The following is a 15868-nucleotide window of genomic DNA, read 5'->3' as shown; positions in this document are numbered from 1 at the left end:
TATTGTTTACAAGTCCCAGGTTGCCTGGGACATATGATTTGGGGAGCAGATGGACCTGTACAGGCCCTGGAGCCTGAATAAAAGAACAGGAAGGCTGGCTGGGACTGGATGGGAGGGGCGTAGCCACAGGGTCCTGAGTAGCCCTGCTGCACCCTCGTAGGACTGCCCGGCAAAAGAAGACCATGAAGCTGTCACGAGCCCTCTCGGACCTAGTGAAATATACCAAGTCTGTGGGGACCCATGACGTGGAGATGGAGGGTGAGGGCCACGTGGAGGGTGGGGCCAGGCAGGTCGGCTGTGGGGTGCAGGCCGTGTGCGCTCACGCCTGGCTGGTCTGTGCCCAGTGGTATCTAGCTGGCAGGTGTCGTCCTTCAGCGAGACCAAGGCCCATCAGATCCTGCAGCAGAAGCCTACCCAGTACCTGCGCTTCAACCAGCACCAGCTCTCACGCATATATCCCTCCTCCTACCGCGTGGACTCCAGCAACTACAATCCACAGCCCTTCTGGAACGCTGGTTGCCAGATGGGTGCGTGCAGGCATGTGGTTCGGGGTGGGATGGTGAGGAGAGCCGTCTCCGAAGGGCTTTAGCAACCAGGGTTGGGCCTTCCAGACCCTAGGCTGGCATGAGAAACACCCTGCCTGCCCCTGCACTTGCGGCGCAGCACGCATGCTGGGCTTTTAGCCTCAGAACCCGTACAGAAGAGCTTGTGAACATCACTGACCTGCCTGGGTTTCTTTCTGTCTTCCCTTCAGTTGCCCTGAACTACCAATCAGAGGGACGGATGCTACAGCTGAACAGGGCCAAGTTCAGTGCCAACGGTGGCTGTGGCTACGTGCTCAAACCCCAGTGCATGTGCCAGGGTGAGGGACTCAGGCTTGGGAGGGCTCCCATGAGACTACCCTGGATACTGGGGTGGTGGGTAAACAGAGCAGAGGGGAGGGTCAGTCTGAGCCTGAGCTGCCAGGACACTGGAGGGTTAGAGTGGGGTACCTGCCTACTGGTGTGTGTGTGTGTGTGTGTGTGTGTGTGTGTGTGTGCAGTGGATTCTATGCCAAGGACCCCCAAGGGTGGGCATTAGGGAGCTGGGATCCAGGCTGCATGAGATTTGGGAGCAGCACTTGTCTGAGGTCCTGGTATGCTTCAGGAGGTGCAGGTCCAGGTACTGGACCTTAGTCCCTGGTGGGCATGCTCCGGGAGCCATTTCTGTCCCACGGGCTTTTCCCAGCATGCTGTATGGGCTTCTGTCTGCTCAGCGCCTTTTCATTACATCTCTTGGCTGCACTGAGCTATGCTTCCATGCATGGTGAGCCCTTGACATTAGCAGCCTGGCTACCCTGTGATGGGGGTCTCCTGCCCACTCTGGTGCAGCTATCCTGTCCCAGGCCAAAGCTTTCTGACCCTTCCCTAAGGCTCTTTTTCACCAGAGCCCCACAGACCAATAGGTAGGTGTGTGGTGTCAGCTGTGTACTTGGCTCACACCTGCATCCTCTCAGGTGTCTTCAACCCCAACTCGGAGGATCCCCTGCCGGGGCAGCTCAAGAAGCAGCTGGCCCTGAGGATCATCAGTGGCCAGCAGCTGCCCAAGCCACGGGACTCGGTGCTGGGCGACCGTGGGGAGGTAGGGGCAAGCCCGTGTGGACGAAGTGGGTGGTGGGTGGTGGGAGGGCCCGTGATCCCAGTGCCAACCCTCACCCTGTCTCTAGATCATCGACCCCTTCGTGGAGGTAGAGGTCATCGGGCTCCCCGTGGACTGCAGCAAGGAGCAGACCCGAGTGGTGGATGACAACGGTGAGGGCTCCTGCCAAAGTGGGTAAGGGGTTCAGACACCAGTCTGTGCCCAAGGCTGATAAGTCCCTCGTGGGGTGTGGACACTGCTGGGTGCCCAGTGCCCTGTCCACTCTGTGGCCCCTTAGGTACCAGTCATTGGTTCCATTTCCAGACCTGCTGATCCTCTCTTCGCTATCTCCAGGATTCAACCCCATGTGGGAGGAGACACTGGTGTTCACTGTGCACATGCCGGAGATTGCGCTCGTACGCTTCCTCGTCTGGGACCATGACCCCATTGGACGTGACTTCATCGGCCAGAGGACATTAGCCTTCAGCAGTATAATGCCAGGTAAGGAGGCTGGGAGAGGTTCAGCGTTTGCCAGCGTTTCCCGTCCCTGTTCCCCAGGAGCTCCTAACTAGCTTAGGCCACAGGAAGGGGGCCCGGCCTCTTCCTCCTATGCGTAGGAGGCTCCCTGGTCCTACTCAAGGCCCAGACACCTTTGAGGAAAGTGTGGGTTGGCAGGGTGAGGAGATGTCGGAACATTAATGACTCGTGACCCTATTGCTCCAGGCTACCGGCATGTGTACCTAGAAGGGATGGAAGAGGCCTCTATCTTTGTTCATGTGGCTGTCAGTGACATTAGTGGTAAGGTGAGTATTGCCTCCTGGGACTCACATAGCCACGGGAAGGAGAGGACCAGCCCCTCGTTCCCACCCTGTCCCCTTCTGGGGCTATGGCCTGGCATTCATTCTCTGGGTCCCTTCCTTAGTCTGTGATGCAGACCCTGGAGCCTTCTAGTGCTATCTCCATGTCCCAGGGGGGCTTCAGGAATCCAAGTGTGCTAAGTGTCGCTGTCCTGGGATGGGGTGCCCTGGTACCTTACTCCCTGCTGTCCTGGGATGGGGTGCCCTGGTACCTGCCTCCCTGCCCTCTGTCCGTTACCAGTCCTAGTTTTCCTCAGTAGCCTCTGATGTCCTGTACATCTGGGAGCACTGACTGCTTGGATTCTTGGCAAGGGTAGAGTGCCATGACCCCTCCCGTGGCTTTCCTTGTCCTGAGCGCCACATCCCTCTGCATTTCTGTTTCCTCAAAGGGATCTACATGCATTTATTTGCCCACTACCTGGAACCTCAGGTCCCTATCCCATTTAACCCCCACCCCAGGCCAGAACAGGAAGTGTTCTTAGTCTGTGGAGTCCAGTTGCTGGGGCTCTAAGGGAGGCCCTGGGGTACAACTTGGTGCAACCAACCCTTCAGGGCCTGTAACCACTTGGTGCAACCAACCCTTCGGGGCCTGTAACCACACAGTGGTGGGTCCTGCGGGGCCAGCACTAACTCTCCGGTAGCACCATGGGTCCAGAGGTACTAAAAGTGTCCCCTTACTTGCCACCACCCATCCATCTATCCCATGTCTGCCTGTCTCTGAGGGCCATCCATGGCTGGGTAGGCCCTGCTCTGGCCACCACGGCCACCTCACCTGCCTTCACTCTGTCTCTTTGGTCTTGCAGTGGGCTTCTCTTTATCCCAAGTCTACTTTTAGAAGCTCAACCTTGTTAGGAGTCTCAAAGGTACCTGGCGCCGCGGGACGGTGTAGCCCGCCGCCCCACCTGCATGCCAGGCCGCGCCCATTAGCATCCGTGATTCTTGGTAGCATTTTGGAGACTGTCAGCTCATGTGACATGGATCATGACACGTTTCTGGGGTCCCCTGGGCCATCCTCAGCCAGAGAGTGGCATTTACGAGGCAGATCCAGGATTCAGCCAAGGCCAAGGACCTACCCTCCTATTCTGTTCTCACCCTGCACACCTTCTGCCCTTCCCCACGACTGTAGGTCTCTCTGCACAGCCTTGAGGCTCCTCTGCTGTCCTGTTCCCTCTACCTGCCTACACTGTCAGTGACTGACCCCTCTAGCTCTCTCCTCTGTGTATGCTAGGGTCTGTGTTGGGGTTGGGGGCACGGTTACCCGGTGGACGCTCCAGCTCGAATCCTGGATCTCCTTCTAAATGGCTTTCCAACCACATTGACCAAATTGCACCGGATTTGGGATCTTGAATCGGGAAGCTGATTCAAGTGCTGGCCACTCTATTGCCTCCGCAGAAGGGCCCCTGGCCACCAGGCCCTGGGCTGCTCCGACGCACGAGCACGGCCCATCATGGGGGTGGGGTGAGCATTGTTGGTGGGATGCAGGGGTGTGTGGCATGTAAGGATCCCTATGGCCTCTGTCCTCTTAAGAGGTGGCCACAGATCCTCTCCAGCAGTGATCTATGCAGGAGGGAACTGGGCAGAAGCTGGCTGTGGCCTGACAGTGGTCACATGTTGAGCCAGTTGAGGGCCTCAGGAACTCATGGGGCCAGAGTGCAAGCTGGCCTGGAGGAAGGAGTCTGCCTGGGGGAGTTCGACAAGGCTTCCTAGAAAGGCGGCCCTGGGAAGTAGGGAGACAGAGGCCAAGGGAGAGCAGGCCTTCCAGGCTGCTGGGCGGGGCACGGTGAGTGTAACCATGGTGATGGCAGACCCCGACTTTTCTCCCCCCCCCCCCCAGATCTGGGGCTACCGTCCTCAGTTCCTCAAGGCTGGGACGAGTGGGCGGCCAGGGTAATAGGGATTGAGTTCTGCCCTTGAGATAACACCTGGAAGGTTCTCTAGCTTCCATCTCAAGTTTAGTCTGAAGGGTGAAGTCCTGTTACCCTTGGTAGAGTTGCCAGGAAACTCTGTTTCCTGTATGTGGCATTGCAATATGTTCCTATGGCAGTCCATGGAAACTACAGGTTCAGAACACCCGCTGGAGAGCCAATTCCCCTTTGAAGCCACACCCGGGCCAGGTGGGCCAGGCACCGGCTATGTGGGTTCCTTTTCTTGCAGGTCAAGCAGACTCTGGGTCTAAAAGGTCTCTTCCTTCGAGGCCCAAAGCCAGGCTCGCTGGACAGTCATGCTGCTGGACAGCCCCTCCCCCGGCCCTCCGTTAGCCAGAGGCTCCTGCGGCGCACGGCCAGTGCCCCGACCAAAAGCCAGAAGCCAAGTCGCAAGGGCTTCCCAGAGCTGGCGCTGGGCACGCAGGACGCAGGCTCCGAGGGGGCAGCTGACGACGTGGCACCCCCTAGCCCCAACCCAGCTCTGGAGGCCCCTACTCAAGAGAGGTCAGGCAGCAGCAGTCCCCGAGGTAAGGCACCAGGAGGAGAAGCAACAGAAGAGAGGACACTGGCACAGGTGCGGTCCCCAAATGTCCCCGAAGGCCCCGGACCTGCAGGGATGGCTGCCACATGCATGAAGTGTGTGGTGGGCTCCTGCGCCGGTATGGACGTTGAGGGCCTTCGAAGGGAGCAGCAACCCAGCCCCGGGCCTGCAGGCAGCCACATGGCCATCAGCCAGCAGCCCAGGGCCCGGGTAGATTCACTGGGGGGCCCTTGCTGCAGCCCTCGAGCCACCCCAGGGAGAAGCAAAGAGGCCCCCAAGGGTCCTAGGGCTCGGCGGCAGGGTCCAGGCGGCGGCTCTGTGTCCTCGGACTCCAGCAGCCCAGACAGCCCAAGCAGCCCCAAGGTGGCCCCCTGCCAGCCGGAGGGTGCTCACAGGCAGCAGGGGGCGCTGCAGGGAGAGATGAACGCCTTGTTCGTTCAAAAGCTGGAGGAGATCAGGAGTCACTCCCCCATGTTCTCCACGGGTAAGGCCTGCCATTCCGCTGCATCCCATGCTCTCTACACCTGGCATGCCTAGGCGGTCCGTGCCTGCCTGCCGCTCTCTGCTTCATTTGTCTGTCAGCTTAACTGTGGCCTGTCTGCCTCAGATCCCCACCCCCACCCTAATGGCCCTGAACTTTGGGGCGGGGAGATGGGGGAAGAGGGCTGCTCCAGTTGTCAAGGCATTTCTGAGAGCTGCTCGCTGAGGAGCCCAGTGATATCCAGCCAGCCCTCAGCAAGGGCTTCCCTGGTGCCTTGCTGGCTGCCCTGACTGGCTGCTCTGATGGTCTGCCTTCCTAGGTCTGAAAAGATCCCAGCTCTTAGCCCTGCCTCCCTCCACCCCCACCCACAAGGGTCAGATGCAAGAATGACTCTGCCCTGAGGTCCTACGGGAGCCTGCTGTCAATTGGTGGTGGCACTGTAGGGCATCCCCCTTGGAGGCTCCTCAGAGACCAGGGGAGAAGGTGCCAGAACTGAGGTCTGGTCCTCAGGGCACCCAGTGCTTAGGGGGAGCAGCTCCCAGGGACCGACCGACCACCCACCATCCTGGCTGACACTTCCTGACCCATACCTTGTCTGCCCGGAACTGGTCTGAGCTGGTTACTGAGCTCTAGTCTGGGCGGAGGGAGGCACTTGGAGTCTGCCTGCTTCCATTGTACTGCTCCCGCTCCTGCCCAGCATCGTTGTCCATCTGTCCATCTGCCAGTGACCCCACCCCCACACTGACCGTGTTCTCCTTTCTGTCCCTGCTCCGTGCTGCTTCCATAGTTAGGGATTGAGACCTGCGAGTGCCAGGTAACAGGCCCGAGCTCTGTGTGTCCCCATGATGTCCCAGTCCAAGGAGGATTAGGCCTGGCCTACCTTTGTCCCATTGACCCTGTGTGAGGCCAGGCAGGACTCCAGCTTTAACGGGGTGGGGTACTCTTGAGTGTCACAGTACATGTGTATAAGTGGAGAGCCTGGTTGCTGGGATATCCTGGGGTAGGCCGGTGGTCCCTACCCTTGGCTCAGGGGGTTAGGAACGGATGCTGATTAATGAGATTCATATCCCTCCTCTCCCCCCTCCCTCCCTCCCTCCCTATCCCTTCTGTTTCTTGATTCTCCCCATGTCTGTCTTTAATCTGTCTGCCCCTCCTACATCTACCTCTCTGCCTCTTGTCTCCCGTCCCTCTTTCCCCACAGATACTCGCCTCTTCCCCCTGCAGCGGCCCATCTCCCCCCTGTGCAGCCTGGAACCCATTGCTGAGGAACCAGCCCTGGGCCCTGGCCTCCCGTTACAGGCAGCTGCCCCTACAGGTCCATCTCAGGAAGGGCCCCAGTGCCCTGTAGGGCTGGGAGCCAAAGTGACCAGCCCCCAGCAGACATCTCTGGGAGCATTTGGAACCCTCCAGCTCAGGATTGGGGGCAGTAGGGAAAACGAAGAGCCACCCCTCAGGCCACACAATGGTGGGACCTCCAGCGGGCCACGTGAGGGGACTTCTGGAAGACAGACAGACAGCAAGAGCCGCTCCCGGGCCCCGGGCCACTTGCCAGTGGTTAGGAGGGCCAAGAGCGAGGGCCAGGTGCTCTCGGAGCTCTCTCCAGCGCCTGCAGTGTACTCGGACGCCACAGGCACTGACAGGCTATGGCAGCGGCTGGAGCCTGGGAGTCACAGGGACAGTGTCTCCTCATCCTCCAGCATGTCCTCCAACGACACTGTCATAGACCTATCGCTGCCCAGCCTCGGCCTCTGCCGCAGCCGAGAGAGCATTCCAGGGGTCTCTCTTGGACGCCTAACCTCACGGCCCTGCTTAGCCTCAGCTGCCCGTCCTGACCTGCCTCCTGTGACCAAGAGCAAATCGAACCCCAACCTGCGGGTTGCGGGTGGGCTGCCTCCTGCACCCGACGAGCTACAGCCCCGACCTCTTGCCCCGCGGCTGACCAGCCACCACCCACGGCCACCCTGGCATCACCTCACCCTGGTGGGCCTGCGGGACTGCCCAGTGTCTGCTAAGTCCAAGAGTCTGGGAGACCTGACAGCTGACGACTTTGCTCCCAGCTTTCAGGGCAGCACCAGCAGCCTAAGCTGCGGCCTGGGCCCCCTGGGTGTGGCGCATCAGGTGCTGGAGCCGGGAATACGGAAAGATGCTCTCACGGAGCAGCTGCGCTGGCTCACCGGCTTCCAGCAGGCTGGTGACATCATGTCGCCGACCAGCTTGGGCCCAGCTGGGGATGGGTCTGTAGGGGGACCCGGCTTCCTCAGGCGCTCCTCCTCTCGGAGCCAGAGCCGCGTGCGCGCTATTGCCAGCCGAGCCCGCCAAGCTCAGGAGCGCCAGCAGAGGCTGAGAGGCCTGGACTCACGGGGTCCCCCAGAGGAGGAGCGGGGCACCCCTGAGGGTGCCTGCTCTGTAGGCCATGAGGGCTGTGTGGATGTGCCAATGCCTGCCAAGGGAGCCCCTGAGCAGGTGTGTGGTGCTGCTGATAGCCAGCTGCTGCTCAGGCTCTGACCCAACCTGATGATTCCAACTCCATACCTTCCCGAGACTGCCTGCAGGGGGCGGCTGGCCACAACCCGACCTTTGCTCAGGAAATGAAGCCACTGGGTCCCCAAAGCTGTTAAGCCCCACTCTTCTGTCTGTGGAGGACCCAGTAGCCTCCCCTTCAACCTTAGCTGTCCTCTTGTCTCTGATCTTGGGAAGCAAGAAACAGCATTGTCCACCTGTCCTTCTGGGCGGTTTCCACGTTTTAAGATACATAGATATTTAACTTTTTAGAACCAAAACTTACAGTCAAGTGGCTCTGCGTCCTTCCCCACTGGTCGGCCTGGTGTCTGGCCCTGTGGTGTGTGCTCAGTGTTTTTTTTCTACCTGCAGTGTGTTTGTATCCCGGAATGCCTGTGACACACCCATAACTGCTAGGATGTTTGTCCTTGACCCTTATTCCACTGTGCACCCAACTTGTTTCGAACAAACCACCCAGCAATTGTGTAAACTTGGGAACACAACACCAATAAAGGCATCAGGCCTGTTCTGTGTGGCTCACCTGCTCTGCTGCGGCTCTTGTAGCCGCTCTGTCCTCATGGGGCAGAGAGGAAAGTCTTCTGGGGTAGGCCTAGATAACTCCTCCTCAAGGGAGCATGCTCCGGTCCCTAAAGTCTCCACTGTGTGAGCCCTGCCCCTGGCGCTAGAGGACAGGATTCCAGGACCATTCATCTCCGGGGAAGCTGTGGTGCCCTTACAGGTGAGGCCTTAGGTTCTCCTGCGACCTTGAAACCTTCGGTCAGGCAACCCCACCCAGCCCTGCCAGGAAAGGCCTGCCTCTGGGGAAGACACTTCTCTGTCCCCATTGTTCTCCTGACGTGGGCAGGGCTTTGTCTGGAATCCTGCAAGACCTCATGCTTCCCCGCCCCCCCACAAGACAGGGTTTCTCTGTGTAGTCTTGGCTGTCCTGGAACTCACTCTGTAGATCAGGCTGGCCGAGAACTTAGAAATCTGCCTGCCTCTGCCTCCCAAGCGCTGGGATTAAAGGTGTGCGCCACCACTGCCTGGTCCTCTTGCTTCTTTAACCTGTTGTACATCAGGCATGTGGCCACTGTGGCTTGAGCAGAAATACATGGAGGGCAGACTTACTGCCAGTGAGAGGCCTCAGCCTGAAGAATTGCGGTGCCAGCTTGGTGACCAGTGTCTTACAGTGGGGTAGACCCCATGTGTATGACAGGGCTGTAGGCAAAGGCAGGGTCATGGGCCTGGGCCTGGTCTTTCTGCTCTGAGAAACGGATGGAGGTGGCAGGTTGGGATTGTTGGTGGATATGATCAGGGTTGGCCACAGGCTGGTCCCCTCCCCACAACAAAGGTAGCTAAGGTGGGGCGCAGGCAGGCCCCCAGGGAAAGGATACGCTAGGCTCACATAACTTACTATCAGAGCCCTAGCATTCACCACCTTCCGCTCATCTCTTCTCTGCCCCACTAAGGCAAATGGGAGACTCAGCGTACACTGTGACCCTGCCCAGGGTGGGCCTGTAGTCACCCTAAACCAGGGCTGGAGGTGGGAACTAGCTTACCTTCCCAGTTTGGACAGTTCCAAGCCCCAGCGGTGCCTGCCTGCCTGCCTGCCTGCCTGGAGAAAGGCGGGAAGCCTATTCAAACAGGGAGGGCTTCCTCATCTTAGCCGAGGACCAGGGAGCACGGCCCAGTCTGCAGATGGGGCCTTCTGGTATCAGACCCCTGGCATGGGGTCTACAGCTACCCAAGGTGGTGACTTGGGACCCCAAGACTAGGCTGGAAGATGGGTAGATAGGCCCTGGACTCCAAGACTGCTGACTGCGGTGCCTGCCACCCCCTGGTGCCTATCTGTGGGAGGGCCAGACCTCAATTCTACCTGTCACTATGAAAGGTGCACTGCTAGGTGACAGGCATCTAGCTGTGCCTCTCGGAGGACCACCCAATGGAACTGGCGTGGGACTCAGGCAGCAAGAACAAAGCCCTACTATGGGAACTGGAGCCCAAGGCTCCTTCCCCTGTACCTGTGTAGTTCTGTGAGCCATGCCTGCTTTTGTGGTCCCACCACACACTCTTAATGCACGGCTGCACGTGTCTACAAATCCATCCCTGGGAGACATGTCAGTTAAGGAAGAAGCCTCAGAGCCTTGGGTATACCTGAGGCATCTCACAGCACATGGCACACAGATGCCAAGCCCTGGGGACTGGAATCAAAGCCACTCTGCCCAGCAGCCTCCAAGAGCCCTTGAAGGGTCCTCCATGACAAAGCTCCCTCTCTTCCAGCTCTTGAAACAAGAGTGCTGCTTAGTAGCTTGTGCTGTCCCTAGGAACATTAGGGGTGAGAGCCGGCTCAGCAGACAGACGTGCTGATGTTTGCTCCTTCTGAGGCAAGAAGCAGGAATGAGAGAAAACACTGGGACCCAAGAAGGGGACTCGACAGGATCGGAAACTTAGCACTGACCAGCTCCAGGTGACTTGGGTAGTCAGCTGGGGCAGCCATAGTCCACTCGGGGTTGTGGGTATCTTCTCAACACCAGAGAAAGTGGATCTGGTCTCTTGGAGAACTCTTGTGCTAGGCACTGCTTCCCACCAGATGAATACATGTGTATTTATATATTTATATATATATGTATATATATATATAAAAGATTATTTAACAGTTAAATACATTCCAACACTAGTGTCCCACAGGACAAATGCTGGGTTGGGTGTCCCTGGTACACGCACTGTCAGTCAATACTCCGGTGTGAACACAGGTTCCACGAAGTAAATCACATTCCTGATGAGGGATATGCAAACACGTCTGGCAGAGTGGGTATCTCACTTGGTGGGAACCTCGTATTTGAAGATGACACTGAAGAGCTGGCCACCTAGACGCTCGGCCAGCCAGGCGTTCTTCACCACTGCCAGCTTCAGACTCTCGCAGCGCAGCAACGCATGGTAGTTGGTGTGGATAGCACGGCCCATTCCCTCGATGACGACCAGGTCGGCACCACGCTCTCGCACCAGCACAGCCAGTCCCTTGTCTAGGCGGCTTCAGGGAAGAAGGTGGCACCGAGGTTGGGCAGGGGACCGCACTAAGCACAACTTGGTGGACACCAACCCGTTCCCTTGGAGGTGGCGACCAGCAAGAACAGGGGGGACCTTTCCCCAGCACCCCTTGCTAACTGAGACATGTCCAAACCCAGACTCCCAGCAGTGGCCTCCCCGTACTGGCCAGGAGCTGACTTCCAGCACCACCTGCTTTCCTGATGCTCCCATTTCTGACATTCCCTTTGTCTACTACTGTGCATCTCTTTGCAGAAAGCACTGAAGGAGAGGCCAGCAGGGCGGCTCAATGGGCTCAGGCACTTTTCTACCAATGACTTGGGTTTGGTCCACAGAACCCACATGGTAAAAGACAAAATCATGCAAGTTGTTGTCCAAGATATACACAAGCTGTGGTGCAAGAGTGCGTGCATGTGCATGGGCGGGCGCATACACGCGTGCACACACACGTGCACAAACACACACACACACACACACACACACACACACACACGCATGCACACACACACATGCACGCACGCACACACACAGTAAATGATAAGTGGGAAAATTGGACAGCTCCCTGCTACAGGAGTGTCCTGTAGCAGGGAGCCTGGGTCAGTTTCTCATCAGCCCTACAGGCCACAGGAAGAAGTGGCCACATAGGTCACATTTAGGGCAAGCAGCAGCATAGCTGGTTTTGGTGCCTTGCCTTGCAGAGCAGAATGAAGGAAGGCTGGGTTACCTGAGATCTAGGCATGGGGAGCTGGAACCGGTCTGCACCAGCAGTAGCCTATCTTCTCTCAGCGCAGTGCTACAGAAAAGCATGTGGTCAGGGCCTAGCCAAGGCCCTCTGACACCAACCCTCCTCAGCAACCCTTTGCGAATCTCTCAGAATCGGTTGGGTCCACCCCATGCCTGGCATAACGTGGGGAGCCAGAACCTACCAGATGATGGGGTCCATGGCTGCAATGCGTTCTGCCACAATGAGAGACTCACTGTAGGTCACATCGTTCAGGGCAGGGCCTGAGTTGCATGCCAAGATGACCTACAGTTGGGGGGAGGGAGCAGCAGCTCTTTAGAACCTGGGCTGTTACTTATGTGGCCCAAATTCACCACAGCTGACCCTGGCAGGCTCCAAGCAGCAGCCAACTGCTGGGCAGCAGGGTCCCAAACTATCTCAGGGCTCTGTGGCTTCTGAGAGAGGCAGGGCTAGGCCCAGAGGGTGCTTCACTGCCTCCCATCCATCCCAAACTCAGCCTGCCTCCTGGATCAGGACAACCTCTCACTATTCTCAAGCTTCTGGGTAAAGCCTTTCCAGGAAATAGGAAGCAGGGAGCCCAGGCCTTAAGCTACAGCCCACACCCAACAGGCCCAGGCGCTCCGTGTCCTCACCTGCACTCACCTGCCACAAATGTAGGAGCTCTGACCACCGCCAGAAGCCCACAGCAACGCCAACCCCACCAACAGCGGAGAAGCCCAGGGGAAGGGTCCCGCCCACCCAGCCTTTTCACTCACCTCTGTCCCTCTAAAGAGTAGCTCCCTGACAAAGGGGAAGACTCCCAAAATGATGTCTATTCCACTGTTATCTGCGAAAATTAAGGCACATTTATGAGGGGGCCCCTGTAAGACAAAACCAGGACGTTCAGTTGGGAACAGGTGCACTCAAGCGTTTCACACTCCACTGCTCTACACCCCAACTCCAACTCCCTGGGCGACTGGGTCCAGCCACAGGGTCTCAGAGCGTGGGAAGCAACGGGGACAGGGCAGTTGGTCCCATGCCAGATGACCCAGCTAGTGGTCACTGCAGGTCATGCAGGGGCTGGGGATGGAACCCAGAGCCTCATACACACTGAACAACTAACTGTTCTTTTCGCTGAGTCACACCTGACCCTGGGACTGGGAATTTCTGACATGAGATTCTCAGCTGGTGGCTTGTAAGTTCTAAGAGCTGGGCTATAGGTTATACCTGTGTCCCAGGCCATGTGAATGTGCTGTATGTGTCACACCCATGTCACTGTAAGCCCAATGCCTCTGGTGGCCACCCTCTCTGGCTAGGTCCAGACTCTGTGCTCCAACCCCCAAGGGCAGAAGCCGAGGCACCTTACATACCTTTAACCTCTGGAGCCACTTGGTGTAGGAATCCACGAGCCAGGGCCGTTCTGTGAGGAGACAGGAACTCTAGTCAGGGAAGCTGAGGCCTAGTGTCAGGGCTTATTTCACCAAGGCTCTCTCATCTCATCCCCTGAGCAACATGATCACACAGCCACCAGAACTGCCATATCTGTCCTGCTGCTAAAGAGCAGTGTCCATACCTTGCAATTTTCTCTTTGCTTCTTCAAACCCAAACTGGGGATTCGATTCCAGGACACTGTAGAAATGAGAAAATTGACACAAAGAAAAAAACCACAAACGAAGCCCAACCTCACCATTCCTCCCCATGGTGAGGGATCTCCCAGCTGCACTGCGCTGGACTGGCCACGCCACACCTCCCCTCAGGAGCCAGGGCAGCTCACGGCGGAGCATGCTGTGGACAGGAACAAATCCTTTCAGTATAGCGTTAAAGCTCAGACCTGCTCAGGGCGATGGAGCTAGCTCCTTCTAGGACTGGCTAACCACCACATACTGGGGGCTGCACCTCGAGTGAGCAGTTAACCCTTGGCAATATGCTAGGACACCAGTCAGTAGCATGGTCACCCAGTGAGGCTGGGGCCTCAGGTGGATCACCATGGAGACAGCGACTCTACAGTTGCTCTAGGAGAGGACCCTCGATGCACCTTAGGAACACGCGTGTCCCAGTGTTCGTCAGGTGCCAGTGCCTTGGCAGAGCACCTTGGTTACATCAGGCACCAAGTAGGATCAATCCCTGCTGTATTTGGTAACTACGAATTTGGGCTTTTTACCCTGGAAATGTCAGCCCTAAAGCACAAATCAGCCTCACCATGGATTGTGCCTCCAGATCCCCAGCAGCACAAAGACTAGGACTTCACACTCTTGCTCATCACTGTTAGGGGCAAGAAACCCAGAGCAAGTGACAGCCTGGTGGCAGAATAGCATGCTTCTGTCACAGAATAACCAGTTCTAAGCCACCTCAGAGGGAGAAGGAGCAGGTGTGCAGACCTCAGATACCTACTCAGACACAGCCTTGGCTCCCCAGTCAAAGACATTCCCAGCTAAGAGCCCCTTCACCAGGGCCAGCTGCCGCTCTTCCCAGCCTAGTGAGTCCAGCGAGCGTGTCACACTCTGAAAGCATTTTAGCGCGAGGCCATTTTCTTTCTGTTTCACCTGTGGGAAAGACACACAGGCGTTGCTTTATTGGTGCTCACTCTGAAGGTAGGCCCACACTACTCCTTGTACCCTCTAGGGAGGTTTCTGCAGGGCAGCAGATGAAGGGGGCTCAAGGAGGACTGCAAACACTAACCAGGGAGAAGGCGGCACTTGGTGTTGTGCTCTCGAGAGGTGAGGCTCAGGGCTGGGAGGAGCAGGCTACTTACTGACTTGGGGCAGTCCTCGTGTCTACCTGGTGTTGGGTGAAGCAGGGAGGCACTTTGGCCCACAAGACTGAGTGGAGTCAGGAGGGCACGGGGTATGCACCCCCAGAAGCCACTGTGCATGGGCAGCTGAGGAAGGGCAAGATGGCTGACAACAGGGAAAGAAGGGGCCCACGGTTCCTAGCCAGAGGGGTGGAGGAGTGCTAACACACACCTAGAGTAGAGCTGTGCACCGAGAACTAGCCAGTGTGAGCTCAGACCTCCTGAGGTTGGCACAACAAAATTCTACTGAGTCCTCTGTACCCTACTTGTAGCCTACATGGCTCACCTTGGAGTAGGGATCTGGGAAGTTGAACTCATTCAAACAGTGTTCTCTTGTGTCCAACAGGCTGCGCACAGTCAGTGTCCCATAAGCACTGGAGACAAAACCAGGATGGAGTATGGCTGAACAAGACAGGTCTCACAGAGCCCAGGAAAGCCCAGGAGACCTCTTACACAGCCGGAAAAGACCTTGCTGTGTGGGCTTCATCCTCCCACCAGGCCAGTTGAGGTCCCTGTGCCAAGAAGGGAACCCTTCCTCAGTGGCCACAGGCAGGGGCTAGCCTGGGGTCACAGGACTCACAAGGGCTGGTGCCGGAGGGTCTGCAGTTTGCCCCAGTACTTCTGCCGGAACTTCTCTGCCCTGTCAACTGCATCCATGGACTCTGGCTGGCTGGCCACAGCTCGCTTCACCACCTGCCAACAGCAGAGGGGTCAAATCAGCTCTGCAGAGACAGCACAGGCTGAGGGCAGGCAATGCCTGGTGGGGCTCTGCCCAGCTGCACTGGGGCACACTTGCACAGCTACAATCACAGTAACGGTGACAGTGCTGCTGTCTGGTACTTCAGTTTTCAGAGACACCACATCTGCCTACATCCTGTTGCTGCTTTGGGAGGCAGAAAGAGACCATGGTGCTTCCCTAGCAGCTACAAAGACTAAGGCTCTGATTTATTCCAAGAGTTGCTACTTGGGACCCAGGGCTGTGTCCCTCACTCACCACATACCTAGATAACTGAAAAAGGGTTGGGAATTCCTACTGTGGCCACAACCTTCGAGCCTGCCGGAGCTTGAGGTTTAGCTGCCACAGCCCTGCCCCAACACCTCCCAGAAGCTGGCACTACCACTATACACAGTGCTGGCACTGAAGAAGGTAGAAAATGCACAAGGAGGCATATGGTTTGAATCTGAAATGCTCCCCAAAAGCCCATGTGTCAAAGGCTTGGTACTCAGAGGTGGGCCTTTGGAAGGTGAGCTCTTCACTGACAGACTCAAAATACTAAGACCATTGTAAAGTAGAATATGGGAGGTGGGGCCTCGCTGAGAAAAAAAAAAATCACTAGGGGCTTGCCCTGAGAGAGAGAGGGAGGGAGAGAGAGAGAGGGAAAGAGAGAGAG

At 57.3% G+C, this 15868-nt stretch overlaps 2 protein-coding genes across 6 annotated transcripts in view; one reads left to right on the top strand and one right to left on the bottom strand.

Annotated features, from left to right (window-relative positions):
• The window catches only part of Plch2 (phospholipase C eta 2), a 61746-nt gene extending 53300 nt beyond the window's left edge, over positions 1-8446 (top strand). For 2 of the 4 annotated variants that reach the window (XR_003844090.1, XR_003844089.1), the window contains exons 14-22: positions 161-258; positions 345-527; positions 755-862; positions 1496-1620; positions 1706-1790; positions 1972-2118; positions 2341-2420; positions 4629-6235; positions 6623-8446. Coding sequence is in view for 2 of the 4 variants with exons in the window: in XM_029540261.1 (XP_029396121.1) it covers positions 161-258; positions 345-527; positions 755-862; positions 1496-1620; positions 1706-1790; positions 1972-2118; positions 2341-2420; positions 4629-4926; positions 6623-7926 (2428 nt within the window). In the remaining 2 variants the exon portion in view is untranslated. The remainder of the gene's footprint in view (positions 1-160; positions 259-344; positions 528-754; positions 863-1495; positions 1621-1705; positions 1791-1971; positions 2119-2340; positions 2421-4628; positions 6236-6622) is intronic. The other 2 variants (XM_029540260.1, XM_029540261.1) reach the window with 2 other exon arrangements.
• Positions 8447-10516: 2070 nt separating this feature from the next.
• Positions 10517-15868, bottom strand: part of Pank4 (pantothenate kinase 4) — a 16476-nt gene continuing 11124 nt past the window's right edge. Inside the window, exons 11-19 of one of the 2 annotated variants that reach the window (XR_002380619.1) lie at positions 15058-15170; positions 14764-14851; positions 14078-14229; positions 13260-13315; positions 13057-13106; positions 12463-12533; positions 11892-11992; positions 11690-11758; positions 10517-10951 (exon numbers count right to left, since the gene is read on the bottom strand). Coding sequence is in view for 1 of the 2 variants with exons in the window: in XM_021199981.1 (XP_021055640.1) it covers positions 10738-10951; positions 11690-11758; positions 11892-11992; positions 12463-12567; positions 13057-13106; positions 13260-13315; positions 14078-14229; positions 14764-14851; positions 15058-15170 (948 nt within the window). In the remaining variant the exon portion in view is untranslated. Of the gene's footprint in view, positions 10952-11689; positions 11759-11891; positions 11993-12462; positions 12568-13056; positions 13107-13259; positions 13316-14077; positions 14230-14763; positions 14852-15057; positions 15171-15868 lie in introns of both variants that reach the window. The other variant, XM_021199981.1, reaches the window with a different exon arrangement.

Source organism: Mus pahari, chromosome 6 (assembly GCF_900095145.1).
Source record: "Mus pahari chromosome 6, PAHARI_EIJ_v1.1, whole genome shotgun sequence".
Lineage (NCBI taxonomy): Eukaryota > Metazoa > Chordata > Mammalia > Rodentia > Muridae > Mus > Mus pahari.
This window is presented reverse-complemented; position numbering and strand designations above follow the sequence as displayed.